This window comes from Pangasianodon hypophthalmus, chromosome 3 (assembly GCF_027358585.1).
Source record: "Pangasianodon hypophthalmus isolate fPanHyp1 chromosome 3, fPanHyp1.pri, whole genome shotgun sequence".
Classification (NCBI taxonomy): Eukaryota; Metazoa; Chordata; class Actinopteri; order Siluriformes; family Pangasiidae; genus Pangasianodon; species Pangasianodon hypophthalmus.
In genome coordinates this window covers 31380632-31401836 of record NC_069712.1, presented here as the reverse complement: position 1 = coordinate 31401836, position 21205 = coordinate 31380632, and the positions used below count along the sequence as shown (strand labels likewise).

At 38.4% G+C, this 21205-nt stretch overlaps 2 protein-coding genes across 3 annotated transcripts in view; one reads left to right on the top strand and one right to left on the bottom strand.

Annotated features, from left to right (window-relative positions):
- Positions 1-458: 458 nt before the first annotated feature.
- ccdc172 (coiled-coil domain containing 172) lies at positions 459-9017 on the bottom strand. The gene is made up of 8 exons (XM_026939515.3): positions 8835-9017; positions 7846-7931; positions 5237-5353; positions 3590-3755; positions 2635-2736; positions 2442-2544; positions 1123-1204; positions 459-925 (listed from the first exon to the last, which is right to left on the bottom strand). Exons 1-8 carry the CDS (start codon positions 8932-8934, stop codon positions 920-922), a joined length of 762 nt encoding a protein of 253 aa, XP_026795316.3. The 5' UTR covers positions 8935-9017; the 3' UTR covers positions 459-919.
- A 3744-nt stretch (positions 9018-12761) lies between these two features.
- gfra1a (gdnf family receptor alpha 1a) overlaps positions 12762-21205 on the top strand; it is an 85174-nt gene continuing 76730 nt past the window's right edge. For both annotated transcript variants that reach the window (XM_026939519.3, XM_026939518.3), the window contains exons 1-3: positions 12762-13193; positions 13820-14110; positions 15726-15809. In XM_026939519.3, the coding sequence (XP_026795320.1) occupies positions 13154-13193; positions 13820-14110; positions 15726-15809 (415 nt within the window). In that variant the 5' untranslated portion in view covers positions 12762-13153. The remainder of the gene's footprint in view (positions 13194-13819; positions 14111-15725; positions 15810-21205) is intronic.

The following is a 21205-nucleotide window of genomic DNA, read 5'->3' as shown; positions in this document are numbered from 1 at the left end:
TGCCTCTATTTGAGAAACCCTGCACCCAAAAAATTAAATGATTACAAATGATATTGCTTAAAAAAAAAGTGCCAAAAATAATAATACATTTGATCATAACCTTTAGCCAACATGTTCCACTTCATACTATAAAGGCAGTCTGATATATACTGAAAAAGATGAAGAAAAAGAATCAAGATTTATCATCCTACTGCTTACTGGCAAGTCTAACAGAGAGAGATAGAGTGTGTGCAGAGAGAGTAAGAGTGTGTGCAGAGAGAGTAAGAGTGTGTGCAGAGAGAGTAAGAGTGTTTGTAGGCATTCTTATGTAGAGTCTACACTCATTTACACTGTGTATTGTTTATTTATTGAATGTACTGTTAGTTAATGGCCACTAGATGGCAGCCGATGAATGAAAAAAACCTCATCAAACACAAATATCTAATACACTGTGTCTTCACTGTATCTGTAATCTCATATCTCAGTACTGGATATGGCTAAATAAATTAAAACTAATAATATGCACTAATATATTCGATACACTGGGACTGATGGATTTTCCGCCACACATCAACGACAACAGTTTCTTACTATTAGCATGAATTGGACTGTATTTTCGTCTTGTCTGTTACAGTTGCATCCACTAGAGGGAAGCCTTTCACAGATTTACACTGAGCAAAGTCAGATTCCTAACAGAAACCTGTACTCAAAAGCAAGCTGTAGAGTGGTCCGATGTTCTTTTTCTTTTTCAAGAAAAAAGTGAACATTACGACGCACAAACACAAATCTGCACTGAAGGGCTTTGCATATTATTCTTGAAATCTTCAACAAACCATAAACTGTCAAAACAGAACATCAGATTCTCCAGGAGCATCAAACTCACAGGTAACTGCTGAACAACAGCAGTCCGAGAATCTCAGCACTCGCTCGCCTTCTGTGATCATTTCTGCCGAGAGAGGAACATCACCATTTCAAGAGCAGATTAAATCAGACAGCTATTAATGTTGCCAGTTTTTTTTCATGAATATCCATGTCAAGTTGTCAAAGATGATTTCATCTGCCGTTATGAGTTTATGAAAATAAGTAAAAACTATTACGATGACAAAAATCTTGCCTTGTTGTATTTGTAATAATTACAATTACCGAACGCAAGAACTGAATTTCCGCTCTGAGGGCCTCATGCAGCATCTCCAGCTCCTTATGTGCCTCTAGCTCTTTCTTCAGTCTTCAGTGTGTACACACACACACACACACACACACACACACACGCACTGTTCGTCAGAGCCAGATTATATCTTCTGCTGAACTTAAAAACAATCCTCCAATTACAGTTTGAATAAACTCCAGAGGTAACAAGAAAATCCAAGCAGGCAGAGAGAGAACAAAACAGAATTTTACCACAAAATGGTGGACAAGATTGCTATAGCTATTTATTTATTTGTTTGTTTGTTTGTTTGTTTGTTTGCTTGTTTAAGAGTGTGCCAAGCAACAGTAATAGTGAGGCAGTGTGACTCTGTAGTAATTATTTAGGAATTAACTGTCTGTAATGTAATATTTATCATATTATTATTATTATTATTATTTATAAATATTACAAGTCATTATTAGTTATTAGTTAAACATGTCACGAATTTACCCTCTCTGCAAGTGCTGTGTGTCCCAGCATGAAAAGTGATGCTCTTGTGACTTCACTCCACATGCATTTGTTCTGGGTTTGCCTGATTACCCTAATGTGATCACCTGTTCCGTGTTTCACCTTGATTTCCTTGAGAAGTCTTAGCGTGTTTTTTTCATGATTCATGTGAATTTACTCCCTCCCAATCCAATCCCAATCCATTTAATTCAACCCAGTTGTTTACGTGCTGCCTGTTTCAAAAGACAGGCATCATTTCAGCATTGGATTTCACACAATCGATAGGCCGTGCATGAAGTAACAGCCATTTGAAAGTGATTTATGGTTACACTGAAGAGGAACGATTGCGCTGGCCGCATCTTCAGCACATCCCAGGGCTCTAATCCGGCTTGCTGTTAATGAGAGAGATTTGTGCGAACATCGATGGCCGTACATATGATTTACACAGCTGTGGGGGAAGCTTCCTGCCAGAGACACGCTACCTATTGATCCCCACCCCTTCATCGAGGACATGATATACCAACCAGATGTTGTTGTGAAGGGGGTGTTTATCCGTTTGCCTGACTCTGGACCGGATAACCAGGATAATATATATCGAAGGCTTAATTAAAGGGATGGGCCTGGTGTTGTATTATTTACACGCTTATCGAGAGGAGGACGGACAAGGAGATGAACGAAGGGGCTGTTTGTGGGTTAAAAGGAAAATGGTCCAGGGTAAATAAATCGCTCTACACTCTGATGGGTATTTGACATATTGACCAAGCCTTTCATTACATTCCAGTGCTTACAGTGGCTTTTAGCAGGAGCCTTCGAGTTTACATTTGCTTACCTGAGGCAGGTGCTGTCTGTCAGAGGTTTCTGAATGGCCATTTGCCTTTCAGTCTTCAGGGACTCTGTGAGAGCCACTGCCTCCTCCAGCTCCCTCTCCAAATCTGTGCACATGTGCAATATTGAAACCCTTTTCAGTCAGCACTTTAAATAGTAATGGAGTGTTTGAAGCAGTGTCCTGCTTTCTCCTTCACCTGCTAGATGTGAGTGCAGCCCCTGGAGCTCTGCTGCTAAAGATTCGCGCTCTGTTTGCAAAGAGATCAGCCGAGTGTTTTCTTGCTTCATCCTCTCCATCTCTAAGAATATGAGGACTTGTACAATTAGGATTTTTATAGTAAATACAGTGATGGTAATAAAAGAAAGGTGTCAAATTATCCAGGCCAAAAGAAGTTGTTATGCAGTTAAGGATAAAGCTATCAACTTTGCTTAAGTTTTATCTCCCATTTCATTTTCTTCCATACAACAGCTAACCACAGTCATGTGACCCCTATATTCCATGAAGGACTTTTTTCAGACACTCAGTTTTTTCTGTAATATATATACCAAAATACGCATATTTTTTTAAATGGCTTTTGTGTTCACTCAAGCTTTTTTAATTATTATATATGCACCATGTTTTCTGCAACACTGTTATGTAAGGAATAAAGCATTTGGGGGTGTGCTGTTATAAGAAAATAATCAACTTCAGTGAGGTGTGATAAAGCAGAGTTATAGTTCCCAGCCCAACATTGATTATTTTCCTATAGCAGCACTTCCCAAAGTGTTTTATTCGTCTTATACCACAGCCATTTTCCAATGATTACAATTTCTTATTTATGTAAGAATTGTCTGATGCTCTTACACTGGAGACCCCTTCCATAAATACTGTTATAGAAGATTAATCAACACCTTCTGACTAATCAGAATTGAGAATTCAACAGTGCTGTGATATACCTATAATATGTAAATGAATATCTTACTTCTAAATATTTCTGTTCTGTAGAAGGTCACATGACCAGGTGCAGTATCCTGAGCTCGAGCAGACAGTTCAATACGAGTTCAGATGTCACATCTGTAATCCTGGAAATGCCCATTTAATTCCCGCTCACTAAAACGAGTGCAATTAACAGAAGCCGAGTCGTAAACTCCGTAAGGATGACGTCAATCTACCTGTGGTTAGTGCCTCGGCTTCCGACTGGAGACTCTGGATTTCAGATCTGGTCTGACTCTGGAACACAGTGTCCCTCTTTCTCAGCAGGTTAAAATCGCTGTTGAAGGTTCTGATCGCTTTCATGAACTTCTCTTTCTCTTCTGCTGCCTCTCTGTTTATTCGCTCCTTCGGGTTTAGCAATAGAGACAACCGTACAAATAGAAAAGCAAGCAAACAAGTGTCATTTTCATTTATTTATTGTCGTTTATTATTTATTGACCCCCTAAAAACTAACAAATATTTTGTTATATTAACATTCGGGCAAACAAATCTGAAAAAATGATAGTAAATCTGGTCCAATTTTGACCTCTAGTGGTTCGGGTCTGCTATTACAATTCATGATTTATGGACAAATTCTTATTACAAAAAAAAAAACAAAAAAAAAACAACTAGGACTCAATACCAAAAGCACCTTTCATAAATTACTTCATACATAATTCTAAAAATAATAACAAAACCATAAAAAAGTAATTCAGATAAAATAGGATTACAAAATAAATTTTTAAAAAATTAAAATATCTAAACATAAAAATTAATTATTTAGAATGTGAAAATATTTAAATATAAAAAAGATAAATAATATCATATTTAATAGCAAATAAAATGAAATGTAACCAAATAATTGCTCATAAAATGATGCATTTGAATGGTTTTATTGATTTCTGATCAACTAAAGTCTCAGTAACTGTGTTTCAGCTGCAGGATCAAGCATCACTGCTGTCAAATTTGCGTGCGTGCGTGTGTGTGTGTGTGTGTGTGTGTGTGTGTGTGTGTTTATGTGACCCCTCTAATTTATTACAATCTTCTGGGCACTATAATAGTGAACATTTAAACATCGTGTCTAATGTTTATGGTACAGAGATAACACTGAGATGACTGTAAAGCAGAGACGTTCCGCTTTAACATTTTCTCGGTAACATGACAAGCTGCATTGTTTTGTCTTATTAACTTCAGGGAAAAAGAAGGGAGGTGGGTGAGGGAACGTCTGCCTGTAGCTGCTCTAACATAAGTGAGAACGGGAACTAAATTGTCTCCTGGGCGTTCCACAACATCAAATGTAACTAAAAATGGATAAAAAGCACAACACTGTTTAGTAGTAAATTGAAAAAAAAATGCAATCATTAGCAAAATGTTGTGGAATAAGAGGAATAAAACACCACAGGATGTGTTGTTATAGGAAAATAATCAACTTCGAAGTGGTAACAGTAACTCTGCTTCATGCCTGCTCACATCACACAACCTCACTGTTGATTATTTTCCTGTAAGTGTTTAATTCCTGACAGTTTTGATGATTGAGAACCTAATAAATATACAGAATTACAACAGCCTTTGTAACATCTTAGAATTTACTACAACATCTTACACAGTGTGATTTCCAAGCATGCAAAACATTTAACTGAGAAATCATTTAGACTCCATCATAAATTCTCACCCCCATTAAAACGTCGATTTAAGAACATGGCTCATTTGGGATCTTCATTATCTTACCTCTGCCTGTATTTGTTTTCCCAACTGCCTGCTTTTCAGCTTCCCTTCCTGTTTCACCACTTCATATTGGCAACAAATTGCTGAAACTGAAATAACTATAGTAATAACTCTGTACGCACCATCTCCTGTCTGAGCCCATTCTGTTGCTCGAGCAAGTCCTCTTTCTTCTTCTCTATTTCTTGCTGTTGTCTCTTGATCAAATTCAGCTGCAGCGTAATTTCAGACTCGAGCTGAGCCTGTGAACAGAGTCGGGTCTCTACAAATCTACAACCAAAACACTGCTATGATACATGACATTTCACGTGATTATCAACACGCCTTGTCTGAAGGTTTCAATACAGTGGGAACAAATATTCTTTGAAAATAATAGTGGAATGTATCTGATGCCCTCACACACCTTTTCCACTGAAATAATTTAGCTGTTGTAGCTGGAGATGTATCTATCTAACATCCAAACATCAGTGTTATGTATAATTAGCAAAGTCAGAAAGATATTATCTTACATTTTATTTAAATGTTTGTCCTTCCTTTGCATTACACGCTCGATTTTTAACCACAAACCTGTCCACTTGGATAAACGTAGCTTCACTGAGTAAGCAGTCTTTCAGGGAAAAGACAGCCATAAAAAAAGAGTTTTCTCATATTACGCTCTAGACAGCCAGTGAAGGAGATGTACATTACTGAATGTTCTCAGCTTCAAGTCTAATGTTAACGCAGATTAACGTTATTTTCTGATCAAACGCTATCGTTGTCTCTGTATGCCTTAGGGACCTCGTTTATTAAAAGTGTGCGGAGAACCAGTACTCAGGTCCTGAACTCAGGTCTTTGACAAAGTGAAGTGTTAAAAATGACTGATGTTTGTAAATCCAACTTGAAGATACACTGAAAAAAAGAAGGCGCATCTGGGGTTTTAAAATTGATGTTGCGGTAGTAAGTAAGGCATTTATCAGACGAGTACTCACAACTGTACAAAATGGACGTCGAAAAATCCCATACACTCAGACTTGCTCTACTTGTGCATGGCAATGCTAATTTGCATAAAGAAACACCCCCGAATTGCCATATATGGTAAAAACTTCCCGTTCTTTCCAGCAGGCTGCTTGATGTACTGCTTGTTGGTGATGCCATGCAGCATGTCAAAAGCTCTAAGAAGATGAACTCTACCAACAATAAAGAAGAAGAAGAAGTCTTGATTTGTCACAGATACATTACAGCACAGTGAAATTCTTTTCTTCACATATCCCAGCTTGTTAGGAAGCTGGGGTCAGAGCACAGGGTCAGCCATGATACAGCGTACAGCTCCCCTGGAGTAGACAGAGTTAAGGGCCTTGCTCAAGGGTCCAACGGTGGCAGCTTGGCAGTACTGGGGCTTGAACTGCTGACCTTCTGCTCAATAACCCAGAACCTTAACCGCTGAGCCATAACTGCACAATTAAAAACCCTCGTCTAGAACACATCTGTCACGGCTACAAGAGCACAACCCAGGCTCTATAAAGGGTTAACCAAACTAATGTAATCCAGCGGAAACAAGCCATTGATTTTGCACTGCCGCATCCCATCGATCCTCTTCATCTTTAATGAAGCCGTCCGAATAGATGAAGAGTTTCAGTCATAAAACAAATCACCCCTTTTACGAGGATAATGTCCACGCAGGTGAGATTAAAACTACGATCCTGCCGGATCCTGCCGTTTCTTTGTTTAGCGCTTCTGTTCTGTTCACTACATAGCAGTGATGTGTCTGGTTAGTAAAGCTGGGTGATATGATGAGAGAATATCGATACTGTAACCAGTGATGCACTTTTCTGAGATATTTAGTAAATTATTAAATAACATTTACAAACTTAACCTGCAGTTGACTTGATGGTCAGGTTTTGTACTGATTTAAAACTTTACAATTGTAAAACACTAACATTTTTACAGATTTTTTTCCTCCTCTAGTGTTCAGTTATTTTTGGAGACATTAAATCATCATTCTCATTTTTTTCATTTTGACAGTTTGTGAGCAAACCTCCTGTATATATATCGTGTTTCAATTTTCGGTATATTAGTGATATAGTGTTGTCACTACTCATTAGTCCATGATATCATATTATCAGATTATGACATCAGATTATACAGCAACACTACTTTAACATTTATTTTAAAATCCCAAATGTATCTTCTCTTCATTTTTTTTTTTTTTTTTTGAGGAGGGTGGTCGGATTTACAAGCATTTTTAACACTTCACTTTCTTACTCTCGGCACAAAATGACACTGAATATAATCTCTGTATCATAAATAGGATAAAATATATATATATATTGTTCACGTTCATTAGAGAAGCTGAGATGTTCCTTAGGTGCTGAATATTGGGCCTGAAATCAATTTGCTTATGAAAATGTGAATTATTTTCCAATCCAATCAGGTATTAAGGATAATGCCAATGTTATGCAAGACGATACAGATCCTGCACACTGTAACAGGACCCGTAAGTATGACTGCGCTGCTTTTTTTTTTTTTTTTTTTTTGGGAAACAGAAGCTTGCAGAAAGTGTTTTTGATATCACTGATATTTGATACTGATGCATCCTGAGCGCTTACTACTAATGCTTATGTCTTTTAAAGCAAAAGTGTTACGACAGTCCTGGGATTGCATCTATTGCCGAATAAATGACTGCATTCTACGCAGAAATCAGGAGGGAAATTACTGGAACTCCATCTAACTGAACAGAAAGATGAAGTGAGCTGACCTTCTCATCCAGCTCGGTATGCGCATGCTCCAGCTTTTCAGTAAACGACTTGATTTTCTCCTCAGCCTTGGTGATGGCTGATTTTACTGAAAGAGAGAACGAGTGAAGTTCAGTGCGGTAAAGCATGGGCCAAAAAAAATATGCCTAAACTGCATTCGGTCTAATGAGCAAAAAAAGCGACATGACAGGTAGATAGACAATTTTAGTCACTTTTTTTTTTCTTTTTAGACTAAATTGCCTCCTTAACATCATCTCTTAAAGTTATCTTAAAAATCCAACCCAATTTATGCAACAGTTTTTTGTCTACTTGACAAAACGCATTATCTAACGCATTGTCTGAAACGTAGCTACTGAACTAATGAAGGTTTTAAGCTCCGCCCACGTCATAATCGCCTCGTGTCATATATTTCTCTCAAAAATGTCTTTTCATCAAAATCAAGGTGGGTTTTTTCCACTATATTGACAACTGTTTATCACTCATATTCATGACATTTTACATGTTCATTCCAATCCCTAGTTAGAAGGATATTATGGAGGAATTTCCCAAAATGTTGATTATTGTTGGATTCATGTTAGACTTTATACAGAAAATATGCTATTTTTTTTTTATTAAACTATAAAGAAATGATATTCAAACAAACTTTTCTGTAAAAAGTCTCTCTCTTGAGAGTGTTTCTGCAGTGAAATATTTTAATAATACTCAAAGACTATATTTTTGTTTGCTTGTTTTATTATGTATGAAAATTCATGCATATTTAATCATAATTAATAACTATTAAATATCATTTAATAACCAATCCTCATTTAAATAAATAAATAAATGTACTTTAAAAAATAGTTTCAACGCACAAAAAACTCAGCAATCCACTGGCAAATATTAATTGTGACATCTTGCCTTAACCGCTGTAATATCGCGAGATTTGCTGTTGACTGACGAACGCGATTAGCGAGATTTCTGCCTAGCTAGTTAGTTAGCTAACATACTGTACCTTCATGGAGTTGCCGAGTGTTCTCGGACACTTGTTGCTCAGTGAGCAAAATCTGCTTATACAAAGAATCCAGACTCATATCATAAACCTCTGAAATCATATTTTTTTTAATTATTATTTTAAAAATTTGGCTAAACGACTTGATTAGAAAAGGAGAATCTTAGAGCGCGAGAGCTTTTCATAAATTGCACGCGCGGACACGCCCACCTTTTACGTGCACGCGAGGACCTTTCACTGGGAATTAACGGTTCTTTTCAGTGAATCAAATGAGTCGATGAGTCACCAATCATTCGACTCACAAACGACTCAACTCCCACGCCCTTTTTTTTGTCTAAACAAAAACCGTCGAAAACGGATCTTCAGAAGAATGAATCGGCTCACCTAAAAGAGCCAGTTCAAAGAGTCGAATCTCGAACGACACATCACTATGTGACAGTTGCTTTATTGAAAACCAAAGTGCTGAAGTGAAGAAACTGAGAAATAAATAAATCAAACAGACAAAACGTACTAGGAAAATGTTGAGTTGGACTATTAAACCACCAATATTACATGTTTTAATGTTTTGTTTGTTTGTTTGTTTTTTTGTTTTTCTCATTTTCAGCTTAAATATTACATAAGGACAAAGAGGAAGTCTGCATCTGTTTTCACAGAACAGTCTGTCTTTCTACATCTATTTATTTTCCCTGATAAAACAGATAAAAGATTTGCATTATGCTATCTATATTAGCACGTGAGCTGCAGAAATTGTTAGTGTGCATTGGCTCAGAGTGTGTTCCTGAACCAACTTCTAATATACTCTGAAATAAACAGATCATCAGTGCCAAATCTAATCCACATCCACACTTTCTCACTCCTTCCAGTTGCAGGATTGCCTGTAATTGATCACAGATGTGCTCCAAAGACTGTTAAGAGCCACCAGCTTCTGTGTTGTTTCACATTAATAAGCACAGTCAGCATTCACTAACTTTAATCCCAGGCCATTTGGCTCTTCAGTGTTTGTCACACCATCCTTTACTTCCTCCAATTTCCACAGAATGGTGTTTGATCTGAAGCCACGAGGCACATTATAGTGTGAACGCTCACTCGTGACCGAGGCTCCATCAATATCGACTCAGGCTTTTCATATGATTCAGACTGATACCTTTTAGCCATTCTACTTCACTTCCAAGACCTGCTTACTCATCGCGACTGTACAATTAAAATAGGATTTTCCTGACACCGGATCATGCACACACACTCGTAAATCACCATCAGAATTGTCACTAAGCTCAATAGCAAAGGATACAAATCAGTCTGGTCATTAGAGCAGTAAATTTCCTGAGCACTGCTTGCCGAAAGTCCATAAGTAAACATACACCCGCCACTTAAAGTTCATTAGGATAGGAGACAACCACTTTGATTTATATGTGTATTTGTACTCGATGGTACTTCACTGCAGATCTACAATCAATTGACTCAGTGATTTGAAAAATATTATACCATCCAGTCAGCTAAACTGCATCTAGAACAATCAATAGCATGTAAATTATACTTACTATGTTAAAGTCCAATGTGATACATCTGCAAATATGTATTGGAAAGTAATGTTACAATTATAATAAAAGCATAATTCGTATTCAGTAGTATTCACCATAGAGCTGGGAAGAGAAAGGAATCCTAATCCCTATATACGTGCACTACACTAGGTATGAAGAAAAGTAAGTAATCAAACACTTGGAGGTATGTTGTAATAGAAAAAATATCCAACAAAGGGATGATGTGATGAAGCAGAGTTTTAGTGCAGAGAGTTTAATTCCTATTAATTAAAGAATGACACACCCCACGTTGATCCATTTAAAATTACATTTAATGTTGTGGAACATCTGTGAAACAAGATCGTTCCTGTTATCACTTACACTCCAGTGGTTATAATAGCTGTTCTGAGGCTACATCCGCATCAGGATTTGATGTGTTGTGCATTCTGAGATGCTTTTCTGCTCACCACGGTTGTAAAGAGTGTTTATTTGAGGTACCATAATGCTCACGTTAGATCAAATCAATCTGGCTATTCCTTGTCAACAAGACGTTTCGTACAAAAAGAACTGCCACTCACTGGATGTGTTTGGTTGTTGTTGTTGTTGTTTTTCCCACTATTCTCTGTAAACTCTCGAGACTGTTGTGTGTGAAAATCCCAGGAGATCAGCAGTTTCTGAAATGCTCAAACCAGCCCATCTGGCACCAACAATTGTGCGACTAAGATCACATTTTCCCCCATTGTGATGTTAGATGTGAACGTTAACTGAAGCTTTTGACCTATATCTGAATGAATTTATATATATATATATATATATATGTGTGTATATATGTATGTATATAGATACACACACACACACATATGTGTGTATGTATGTATAAGGCTTCCCACTACCTATATATGTGCACTATAGGGTATGGAATATTATACAGTGCACTATACTGTACATGCATTAGAGAAGTAAGCCACATTTGTGATTCAGCCTCTCACTCGTTATACCCGACTCTAAATTATTTCTCTGGCTGAGTCCCAAATGGCTCCTTATTCCCTCCAAAAGTGTTTGTGTAGGGCACTTTATTTTCAGCAGGGCACCATTTGACATCCAGCCAGAGTGAGCGAGACGCCTACACCAATAGATGGCAATCTCCACCAGTTTAATCCTATAACTCATGAGTGGACTAAAGCTCACATCACTCACTTTTTGCTGCTGAAAATTGAGTCAGCCAAATTACCTCCATGTAGGAAGCCAAATAATTTATGAGAAAAGGCACATATTACATCTTAATATTCTGTATGTAGTGCTTATACTCAGGTTCTAAAAAAAAGGGTGGGTTTATAAGTATAGACTTTTTTTTTCTCTTAAGACTTAAAGAGTATAATATGAGCTACTTTGTGTAGACAAGGTTTTCTCAGGCCAGATTAATACCTATGACGCAGAGTGCTGAAATCAGACCATGGCGTCTGACTCACATCATCATCTGAACAGTGTGACCCCGAGCATTTTGTGTCTGCAAATAGAAAATGACCTCAGAAGCACTGACTTCATAATTTTCTCATCTAGGGGGCAATGTAAAGACTAATACATTACAAGCCTCCAAGCAGTGACTCTGTGACTCCTTGTGTTAGGTAACATGGAAGATCAGTGAAACAGTAGAAGATTGTGGAGAACAATACGACAGTCACAGCTCCACAATAAACTTCTCCTTCTCCTTCTCCTGTTTTTTTCACTGTTTCTTTTATTCTTTTCTTTCTTGTTCTCCTTATTCTTGTTCTTCTCCTGCTCCTTCTTTGTTTTTCTCTTCTTCTTCTTCTTCTTCTTCTTCTCTTTCTTGTTCTTCTTGTACTTCTTCTTTGTTTTTTTCACTTATTCTTTCCTTTCTTGTTCTCCTTGTTCTTGTTCTTCTCCTGCTCTTTCTTTGTCTCTTCTTCTTCTTTTTCTTCTTCTTCTTCTCTTTCTTGTTCTTCTTGTTGCTTTCTTCTTCTTCTTTTTCACTGATTCTTTCATTCTTTGCTTTCTCGTTCTCCTTGTTCTTGCTCTTCTCCTGCTCTTTCTTTGTCTCTTCTTCTTCTTGCTTTGTTCTTCTTCTTTTTTTTTTAACTTATTCTTTTATTTTTTCCTTTCTTGTTCTCCTTGTTCTCCTCCTGCTCTTTCTTTTTCTCTACTTCTTCTTTTATTATTTTGATTCTTCTTGTTGTCCTTGTTGTTCTTCTTTTAATAATAATAATAACAATAATAATAATAATAATAATAATAGGTGTGGGTTTTTTTGTCATAATTCACGTGTTAGCATAAATACAGAAACACTCTCGTTTGGGGAAAATAAAAGTTTAACCCCTGCTGCATCGAATCGCAGCGCGTGCGTGAAGGAAAAAAAAAAAAAAAAAAAAAAAACCCTGAGAGCGCAGGAGCGCGCGCTCCCGTTTAGTGCCACACCGCGCGCCCTGCCGCGTGCTGCCACTCCGGAGTTTTTTTGGAGACCTCGGAAAGCGATCCGCGTGTCTTTTTATAAACCTCCCCCATGCACGAGCAGCGCGAGACCACCCCGTCCCGGAGCGTCCCGATCCCGGAGCGCTTTTAAGGAACCTTTTGACCATCACTTTGTGCTTGCGGGAATCCCGGTGCGGGAAGAGGAGTGCGCGTGAGGAGTGAGGAGAGATGCTCCGATGGATGTAAAGAGCAGCGTGTGGGTCTGTAATCAGTGAGCTGCTTTTTACACACACACACGCACACACACACACACACACGCACAAACACGCACACGCACGCACGGAGGACCGCGCGCTGGAAACGCGGATCGGACCCGCGATGATCGTCTCCACGGTTTGCGTTCTCTTTCCGCTGCTGGGTGAGTTGCTCCTTTCTCCTCACATGCATTACAAAAATCGAGCAACTTTTCTTTAACTCACATATTTAACTCAAATCACAAACTTCTCTCTCTCTTTTTAGACATTTTCAAGCACAACATGTCTCCATATAGCACAGAATGAACTGTTAAACTGTAACCTGAAGCTCTGGTCTGAACTGCACTTAAAGCTTGCTCTGTAATACCACATTTGTATGAACTCTTAGAATCTCTGTCCTCCTGGACTGCAAATCAACACTATACACGAGTCAATACAACATGTGTCTGCTGTAGGTTTTCTTTTAATGACCAGTGAGACCAGAGTCTTTGCTTTTCACTGCAGTCTGAATAAAAAAATAATAATAATCTGTTTGGGGTTTAATCTTTAAAGCAGCTTGTATGTGGTTAATCCTCTCCACACAGATGTGTGGGAGTCTCATAAATATGGCTGAGAACTTGGAAAATGACTTTTATCGACCCCCGGGAGGAGAACCGGGATATTTGCTTCATAGACACAATTAAATTAGTGCTAAATTAATTCAAGTACAAGTCATTTAAGTCCTTTGAGTAGTAGGGTTGATGATGAGGTGTAAATGGAGGAGTTAAGGATACCATGTTTCTACGCACAGACGTCCTGCTGTCTGCAGAAAAGTCCGTGTTTGCTGCAGCGAGCCGGATGGACTGCGTTGGAGCCAGTGAGCTGTGCTTAAAGGAGCCGGGATGCAGCACCAAGTATCGGACTATGAGGCAGTGCATAGCGGGGAAGGAGGGCAACATCAGCGCCGAGGGGAGGGACGAGTGCCGCAGCGCCCTGGACGCGCTCAAGCAGAGCCCGCTGTACAACTGCAGGTGCAAAAGAGGCATGAAGAAGGAGAAGAACTGCCTGCGCATCTACTGGGGACTCTACCAACATCTACAAGGTGCACACATCAATATAGATCACTATAGATCACTATAAGTAACAACAGAGCACTATAGATCACAATATATCATTACAGATCACTACAGAGCACTATAGATCACACTAGATCACTATAGATATCTTATACCATACAGATCACAATGGATCGGTCCAGGTAACTACGGATCAGGACTGATCACAATAGATCATTACAGAGCACTATAAGTCACAATACCATAGATCACTATAGATCTACAATATTCTGACCTATAGTGCTCTATAATGATCTATTGCGATCACTACAGAACACTATAGATCACACGCAAGTCATTACAGATCACTACAGAGCACTATAGATACTAAAGATCACACTAGATCACTATAGATAACTTGTATCATATAGATCACAATGTATCAGTACGGATCACTATGGAACACTACAGAGCACAAGAGCTCACTATTGATCACAATATATCATTACATATTACTATAGATCACAATTGATCAGTCCAGGTAATTACAGATCACAACAGATCGTTAGAGAGCACTATAGGTCACAATACTGTAGATCACTACAGATCTACAATATTCTGACATATAGTGCTCTATAATGATCTATTGCGACCACTGCAGAGCACTATAGATCACACATAAGTCATTACAGATCAACATGGAGCACTGTAGACACTAAAGATCACACTAGATCACTATAGATAACTTGAATCATATAGATCACAATGTATCAGTACAGATCACTGTAGAACACTACAGAGCACAAGAGATCATTATTGATCACAATATATCATTACATATTGCTATAGATCACAATGGATCGGTCCAGGTAACTACAGATCTGGACAGATCACAATAGATCATCACAGAGCACTATAGGTCACAGTTTACAACATTGTGAACTATAGTGCTCTATAATGATCAATTGTGATCTATAGATAACTATAGATCAATATAGATCACAATATATCACTATAGTTCACACGAGATCACTTTAGAGCACTAAAAAGTGCTGTGGATGTGGAATTATTTTCAGGATGCAGACAGGGAATTTTCCCAGGAAAAATTGTACTAAACTGTCCCTTTTCTTGTTGCTGGGGTGGTCCTCTCCATGGTACATCCTTTCCTAACTTCCTTTTTTATATTTTACCAAGAAAAGTACATAAGGTTTCCAGGTGAACATTCCAGCGACAACCAAGGTACCCTTTTTTGTTTTTAAGAGAGCACAGGAATAAACACACACAGAACGTGTGTGTTGCTGTGCGTGAGGTAAAAACGTTGTGTTCAATTGTGTTCATGTTCTCAGAATGAGCACTGTAGGTCTTAATTCCAGACTCCAGAGTGGCCATTTTGTTCTAAAGCACAGCGACATGTCTGGGTTATATCCTGCTCACTTACACACACACGCACACACACGAGTCCTCAGGAAAACGTGAGTTAGAGTTTATCAACTGTGAAGTCGTTTGATCTCTCGGCCTCTTCCACCGCTGACCAGTATGCTCAACCAGGCGGAAATTTAAATAACAGCCTAAAACGCTGTAAAAACAAGCGAACCACGTATGAACACGGCAATTTTAAACACACCGTTACATTTTTAATCTATGTATTTGTTTGTTCAACAGGAAATGATCTACTGGAGGAATCTCCTTACGAGCCCATGACTAGCCGTGCATCAGATATATTTCGATTGGCACCCATCTATTCAGGTAGGATTGGCTGATTTTATTCACTAAATGGCATTACTGTGCAGAGCCTTTATAGAGACTGATCCTGACTATTAAATGTGACTTTAAAATGATTATCAGGCATTCTTGTTTCCTGTTTCCTGCTTTCCAACTTCCTTTTCTGTGACTGCATGCTGTGGAATGCTGCATGAGGAGATATAGTTTGGACTGAAGTTTATTTCATGGGTACTTCATTACTAACGATGTGGAATGCTGGAGCCTGTGTGTGTGCGCGCGTGTGTGTGTGTATGTGTTTTGCTTCTGTCGTTGCTGTTTACGATCGGCCTCTGGGTGGCAGTGGTGCTCTCTATTTCATAACCAGATGAGCAGCGCAGCAGATGGTGAAAGCATAAAGGTTCACGGAACCGAGTGAAGTCAAATGTTTCGAGTTGCTCATCTCAAGTAGACTAAATGTTGTCCTTTAGTGCGCGAGTCGGAGAGACATGTGAGACGTAGAGTCTATAACTCTTCAAGTCTTAGAGAGAGTGGCGTATTTACAGAGTGTGAACTGAAATATCAGGAAAATATCATCTGCATTCTGTCAAACCTGAGCTATGGTGTTGTACACAGCAATTCACAGCAGCCTATACATCTACACACACTCACACACACACACACACACACACATATATATATATATATACATACACAAGGCTAATGCTACTGTTACTAACAAGTAAAGTGAAGCTTAAAGCTACCAGTTTAGTATCACTGCATGTCTATATCACCACACATTCACCTTCTGTTATCTATAAAAACAGACAAAAGTATATTACATAGCTAAAAGCAGTAGTACTGCCATCTTGAAAGTTATTAGAAAAAAAAAAAAAAAAACAGAAGGAAGTTTGCATGATGCTAACCTGGTAGCTATAACCCTTCCTTATAAGTTTCTAGAATCTGTTCTAGTGGATAAAACAATCGTAATACTACACCTTACTGTAATACGTTATCGTTTCTATAGTAACATCTATTCACAGGGACTTGCATGGTGGACGCTCCACATGATCTAAGTCTAATGATAAACAGACTATTAACGTGCATTTATTTAGCCAAGAACATAGATGATATGGTGAAGTTTTCTTTAAGGAGACGTTTATTTTTTATGGATTTATGGAAGGAGTCTCCACTGTCAGTGTTTCTTATAACAGTTACGTTTTTGGTTGGTGAGCGAACATATGTTTATAGCTGTTATTACAGAAGTAATAACATCACAGCAATGTTCCACAACATTAAATGTAAGTATAAGCAGGTAAAAGTTCTATAACATTCTATAATAAATGAAAATGTAAATCAATCCAAAATATGTGGGCTGATGAATACCAAGCAGAAGCATGATCCCAGCTTTTACTTTACTAACAGTTTTTAAGTTCATGACCTGAGGAAAACTTTTGCTCTCCTCAATGTCAATGTCACTGGAATAAAAAAAAAAAAAACTGAAAGAATCATGAGCTCCCCTTAGAGAACGCGAGTCACTGAATAAAACCCTACGCTAATTAAAATAGCATGCGCCTCGCTACTTTTCTACGTTTGACTCTCAGCGTCTGTGAGAACAGAGAGATTTACGGGAAAATGCCTGGAATGCGAGATGGCTCCTTATTCCCCATTGAAAAGCTCTTGACTTTGATTGACGACTGTGCTCTGAGGCTGTGATTCCTACCCTACAAAAGGAGTTACGAGTCAAGGCGCCGCCGGAGACAGACACAATATGCTGGTGGAGTCTGGAGTGTTCAGGTCTCTGGCGTGTGCTGCCGTTGCTTACGGCTCCTTCTCAGCAGTCAGGGGTGGAAAAAATTATGATTTGTTTGGCTTTTGTTTGGATTAGTTCTGTACAGGCGTGGAGTTAGCAATAAAACACCAAATATCCAAACAAAGTCAGGCCTGAGTCCAGAAGCTTGAATACTTAGAATTGTTTCGATTTTTTTGTTGTTGTTGGCCTGAGGTTTAAATAATGTATCCCTGTTTATACCACAGCGCTGTGGAATTCTCCGATCTGATTGGTTGGGAACAGCAGCTCTAACGGTAGTAGGTTTATATTATTGCACTCGTTCTACCGTGTTATCGTTTCTATAGTAACGACTAACAGGGGACCTAACAGATGTAAACTGGCTTTCATGTAAACGTGTAACTGTTGATATGGCGAGGTTTTCTGTGACGAAACGTATTTAACATTTATGGAAGGAGTCTCCAGTGTCAGTCAGAGGTAAAGCTGTAATGATGTTTTTGGACATGGTTGTGCGGGAACATGAGTTTCATTAGCTTCATGAGAGAGGGACTTAGCTAACTTTTGATATGGTGACATTTTCTGTGAGGAGATATTTACTTAACTTTCATGAAAGGAGTCTGCATTGTCAGCGCTTTGTAACAGTGACTTTTCCGACAGGGGAAAGTCTACAGGACAGAGGAGTTTGCACATTGCGATTAATCAGTAACATGACAAGTTTATTAACTTGAAAAGAGAAACAAAAAAAGAGACTGTCTATAGCTGCTATGATGTAAGTGAAAACAGGAACTAACTTGTTTGGTAGGTTTTCCACAACATTTAAAGTAACTATAAATGGATAAATAGTATGATATGCTGATGTTGCATTGTCAAATTGCTATGTGATATAAGAGGAATCAGACATTTTACAACAGCACTAAGCGTTCTTTGCATAATGTTTAGAATAGTGGATGAGGTTCTGTTGTAATGAGAGGGTTGTGAGGTCAGTTCCCAGGACAGCCTCTGTTGGCTTTTTGAGAAGGACCTTTAACCTTCAAATACTCAGCTCTATCCTGGGATTGGATTCCATTTCAATTATAAGTCACTTTGGTGTAAGTGTTGTTGATAAGCAGTTGTTGGTAGCGGGATAATACATTGCAACCCCTTTGAACCTTAAACTTCAGCGGATTTTAGAAAACTAACATTCATTATGATGCAAGATGGTTTCCCAATGGCATACAATACACCTTACAATTAAATGAAAAACGGAGCTTTAGAAATGTAGCTTAGCTCAGTGAACAACGTTGCACCCCAAGTAGTCGAGAATTTTGAGTCCGTGTTAACTTGGCGTTCCCCCGCCAAGTTTCTCAACATATTGATAGGGTTCTACGCCATATTGATAGGGTTTCCGCTCAATTAAATAGCTTATCGGACATCTCCTGTCTTCTTCACACCAGACCATGTGCTCACACCAACTAAAATAAACAAGTCAGAGCAGTTCCTGGATGAAAGGTCATGTGTGCTGGAAGGAAGATGGACTAGTGCTGATCGAGGAGTACTCAGGCACTCATAAACACAAATGTACCGCTGCTTCCTAATGGGCTGTAAGGTAAACAGCCGTAGTGCAATCAGAGGAAAACTATATTTAGTTTTAAATAGAGCTCACCAGGATATGAATCACCTGGTTGTGCCCAAGGTTAAGAGCAAAGATTTCAAAAGCTATCTGATTGAAAACCAGAGAGACGCAGAGGGTAAAAGGACAATTAAGAAAGACAGGAATAAGCAAACAGTAGATATACGAGTGGACAATTTGAATGTAATTAGCTACAAAGGACGAGGGAAATATGGCCAAACTATTATACCTGAATACTTCAAGGTGGTTTCAAGGTGCAATGGTATTTAAAGGAATAGTTTAGCGAAAATATACTAATCCCAAAATCAAAATCAAGACCTGTTTGGTGCTTCATTAGTTTTGTACTGGAGCTACAAGGTTTATGTTGCTTATGTAGGTACGGGAAGCTTATAGTTAAGCACCAATATTATAGTTACTGTCCATAGCGATATGCTACTTTCTGATACAACAACAGCTGATAAAAATGTTATAGCATAACAGGCTAGCATCCAGATAGATGAAAAATCATGCTTTAACCAAAATTGTGTCATCAGTGACAGTAAGGAGCTGTTTATTTAACATTTATGGAATGAGTCTCCAGTGTCAGTGCTTTGTAAATGCCAGAATGTTTTCTGACATGAGTCTTCAGGACAGAGGAGTTTATGCTTTGAGGTTTCTTGTTAACATGACAAGCTATGTTTATTTTTTTTTTAAAATAAAGTTCAAGAGATTAAAAAAAGTGAGGTTGCTAACGGAATGATGTCTAGTCTTGTTATTATGAAAGCGATATTGGGAGCTAACTTGTTTCACGGACGTTCTACAACATTAAATGTAACGATAAACACATAAAAGCTAAGAGGTGTTGTTTTTTAATTCATTAAAAATGATATTGTTGGCATATTGTTGTGGTATAAGAGGAGAAAAACACTTCAGGATATGCCGTTATTGGAAAATAATCAATGTAAGGGGGCGGGTAACAGCAACTCGGTTTTGCATCATTGAAACAATATGAAAATCCAGTGGTAATTTCAGGGACAGACTTAATTCCAGACTGTTAGTGATTTTAAGGAAAAAACTTAAAGAGTAAAAAATATGAAGATTTGTGGGCGGAGGTGGAGGGACATGTAAACATATGTTAAAGTTAGACTTTGAAGAAACGGTCCTCCTCTCCACACACTTAATTCGAGTGTTTCTTGTGAAGCACTGTTCCATGTACAAGTCAATCAGAACCCATTTCATCCATTTCTCTTCTCTCTCTCTCTCTCTCTCTCTCTCATGATGCGAGTTGACTCTGTATTACTGGCACACCATTAGCTGCAGACAGAAAAAGAGCTCAAAAACACAGTCCACAACTCCCTCTCACATTACCTCTCCATCAAGCACACATACACACACACACACACACACACACACATCCTTCCATGTTTCACACGCGCCTATTTCAATCACACGCTCTTCCAAACCAGGCCAACCAGAAAAGCCTAGGAATTACAGGCGGCTGCTCAGTTGCTAGACAATCCGCAATAGAGCCATTAAAAAGCACAAAAACATGGAACAAACCTAATTCAGTTTGACTAAAAATGAACACTTCAGAAAACAATGAAATCTATTGTCAGGAAACGCACAGCGTTGAATTATTGAGTTCGTGGATTGATTCATCGGTAGCGTCAGCTGCTTGTCATTTACCGCTTACGAGGTCTTTGAGGAAAAATGGGACTGGGAAGAGAATGTGACACAAAGCATAATAGGCAGTCTGCTGAGTTGGTGGGATCGAAATTGCTTAAATTACGGGGTAGAGCTCAGAAAAGAACGTGGACATCAGACATTCTGTAGAAGCAATTATGAATAAAGATGAGTCAGTTCTCAGATTCTCCAGAGAAGAGCTTTTTTTATTATTCTAACAATTATCCATCATGCTAAAATGCTAAAATCACATCATCCTGTCAAAGCTTTATGAAATAATAAACATATCAGTACTTTTAGCTTGTAGGAAAATGGTAATTTCTCATTCTTATTCTGTACAGAGAATGAAAAAAACATCACTCTGTGGTAACTGTACAAACCTAA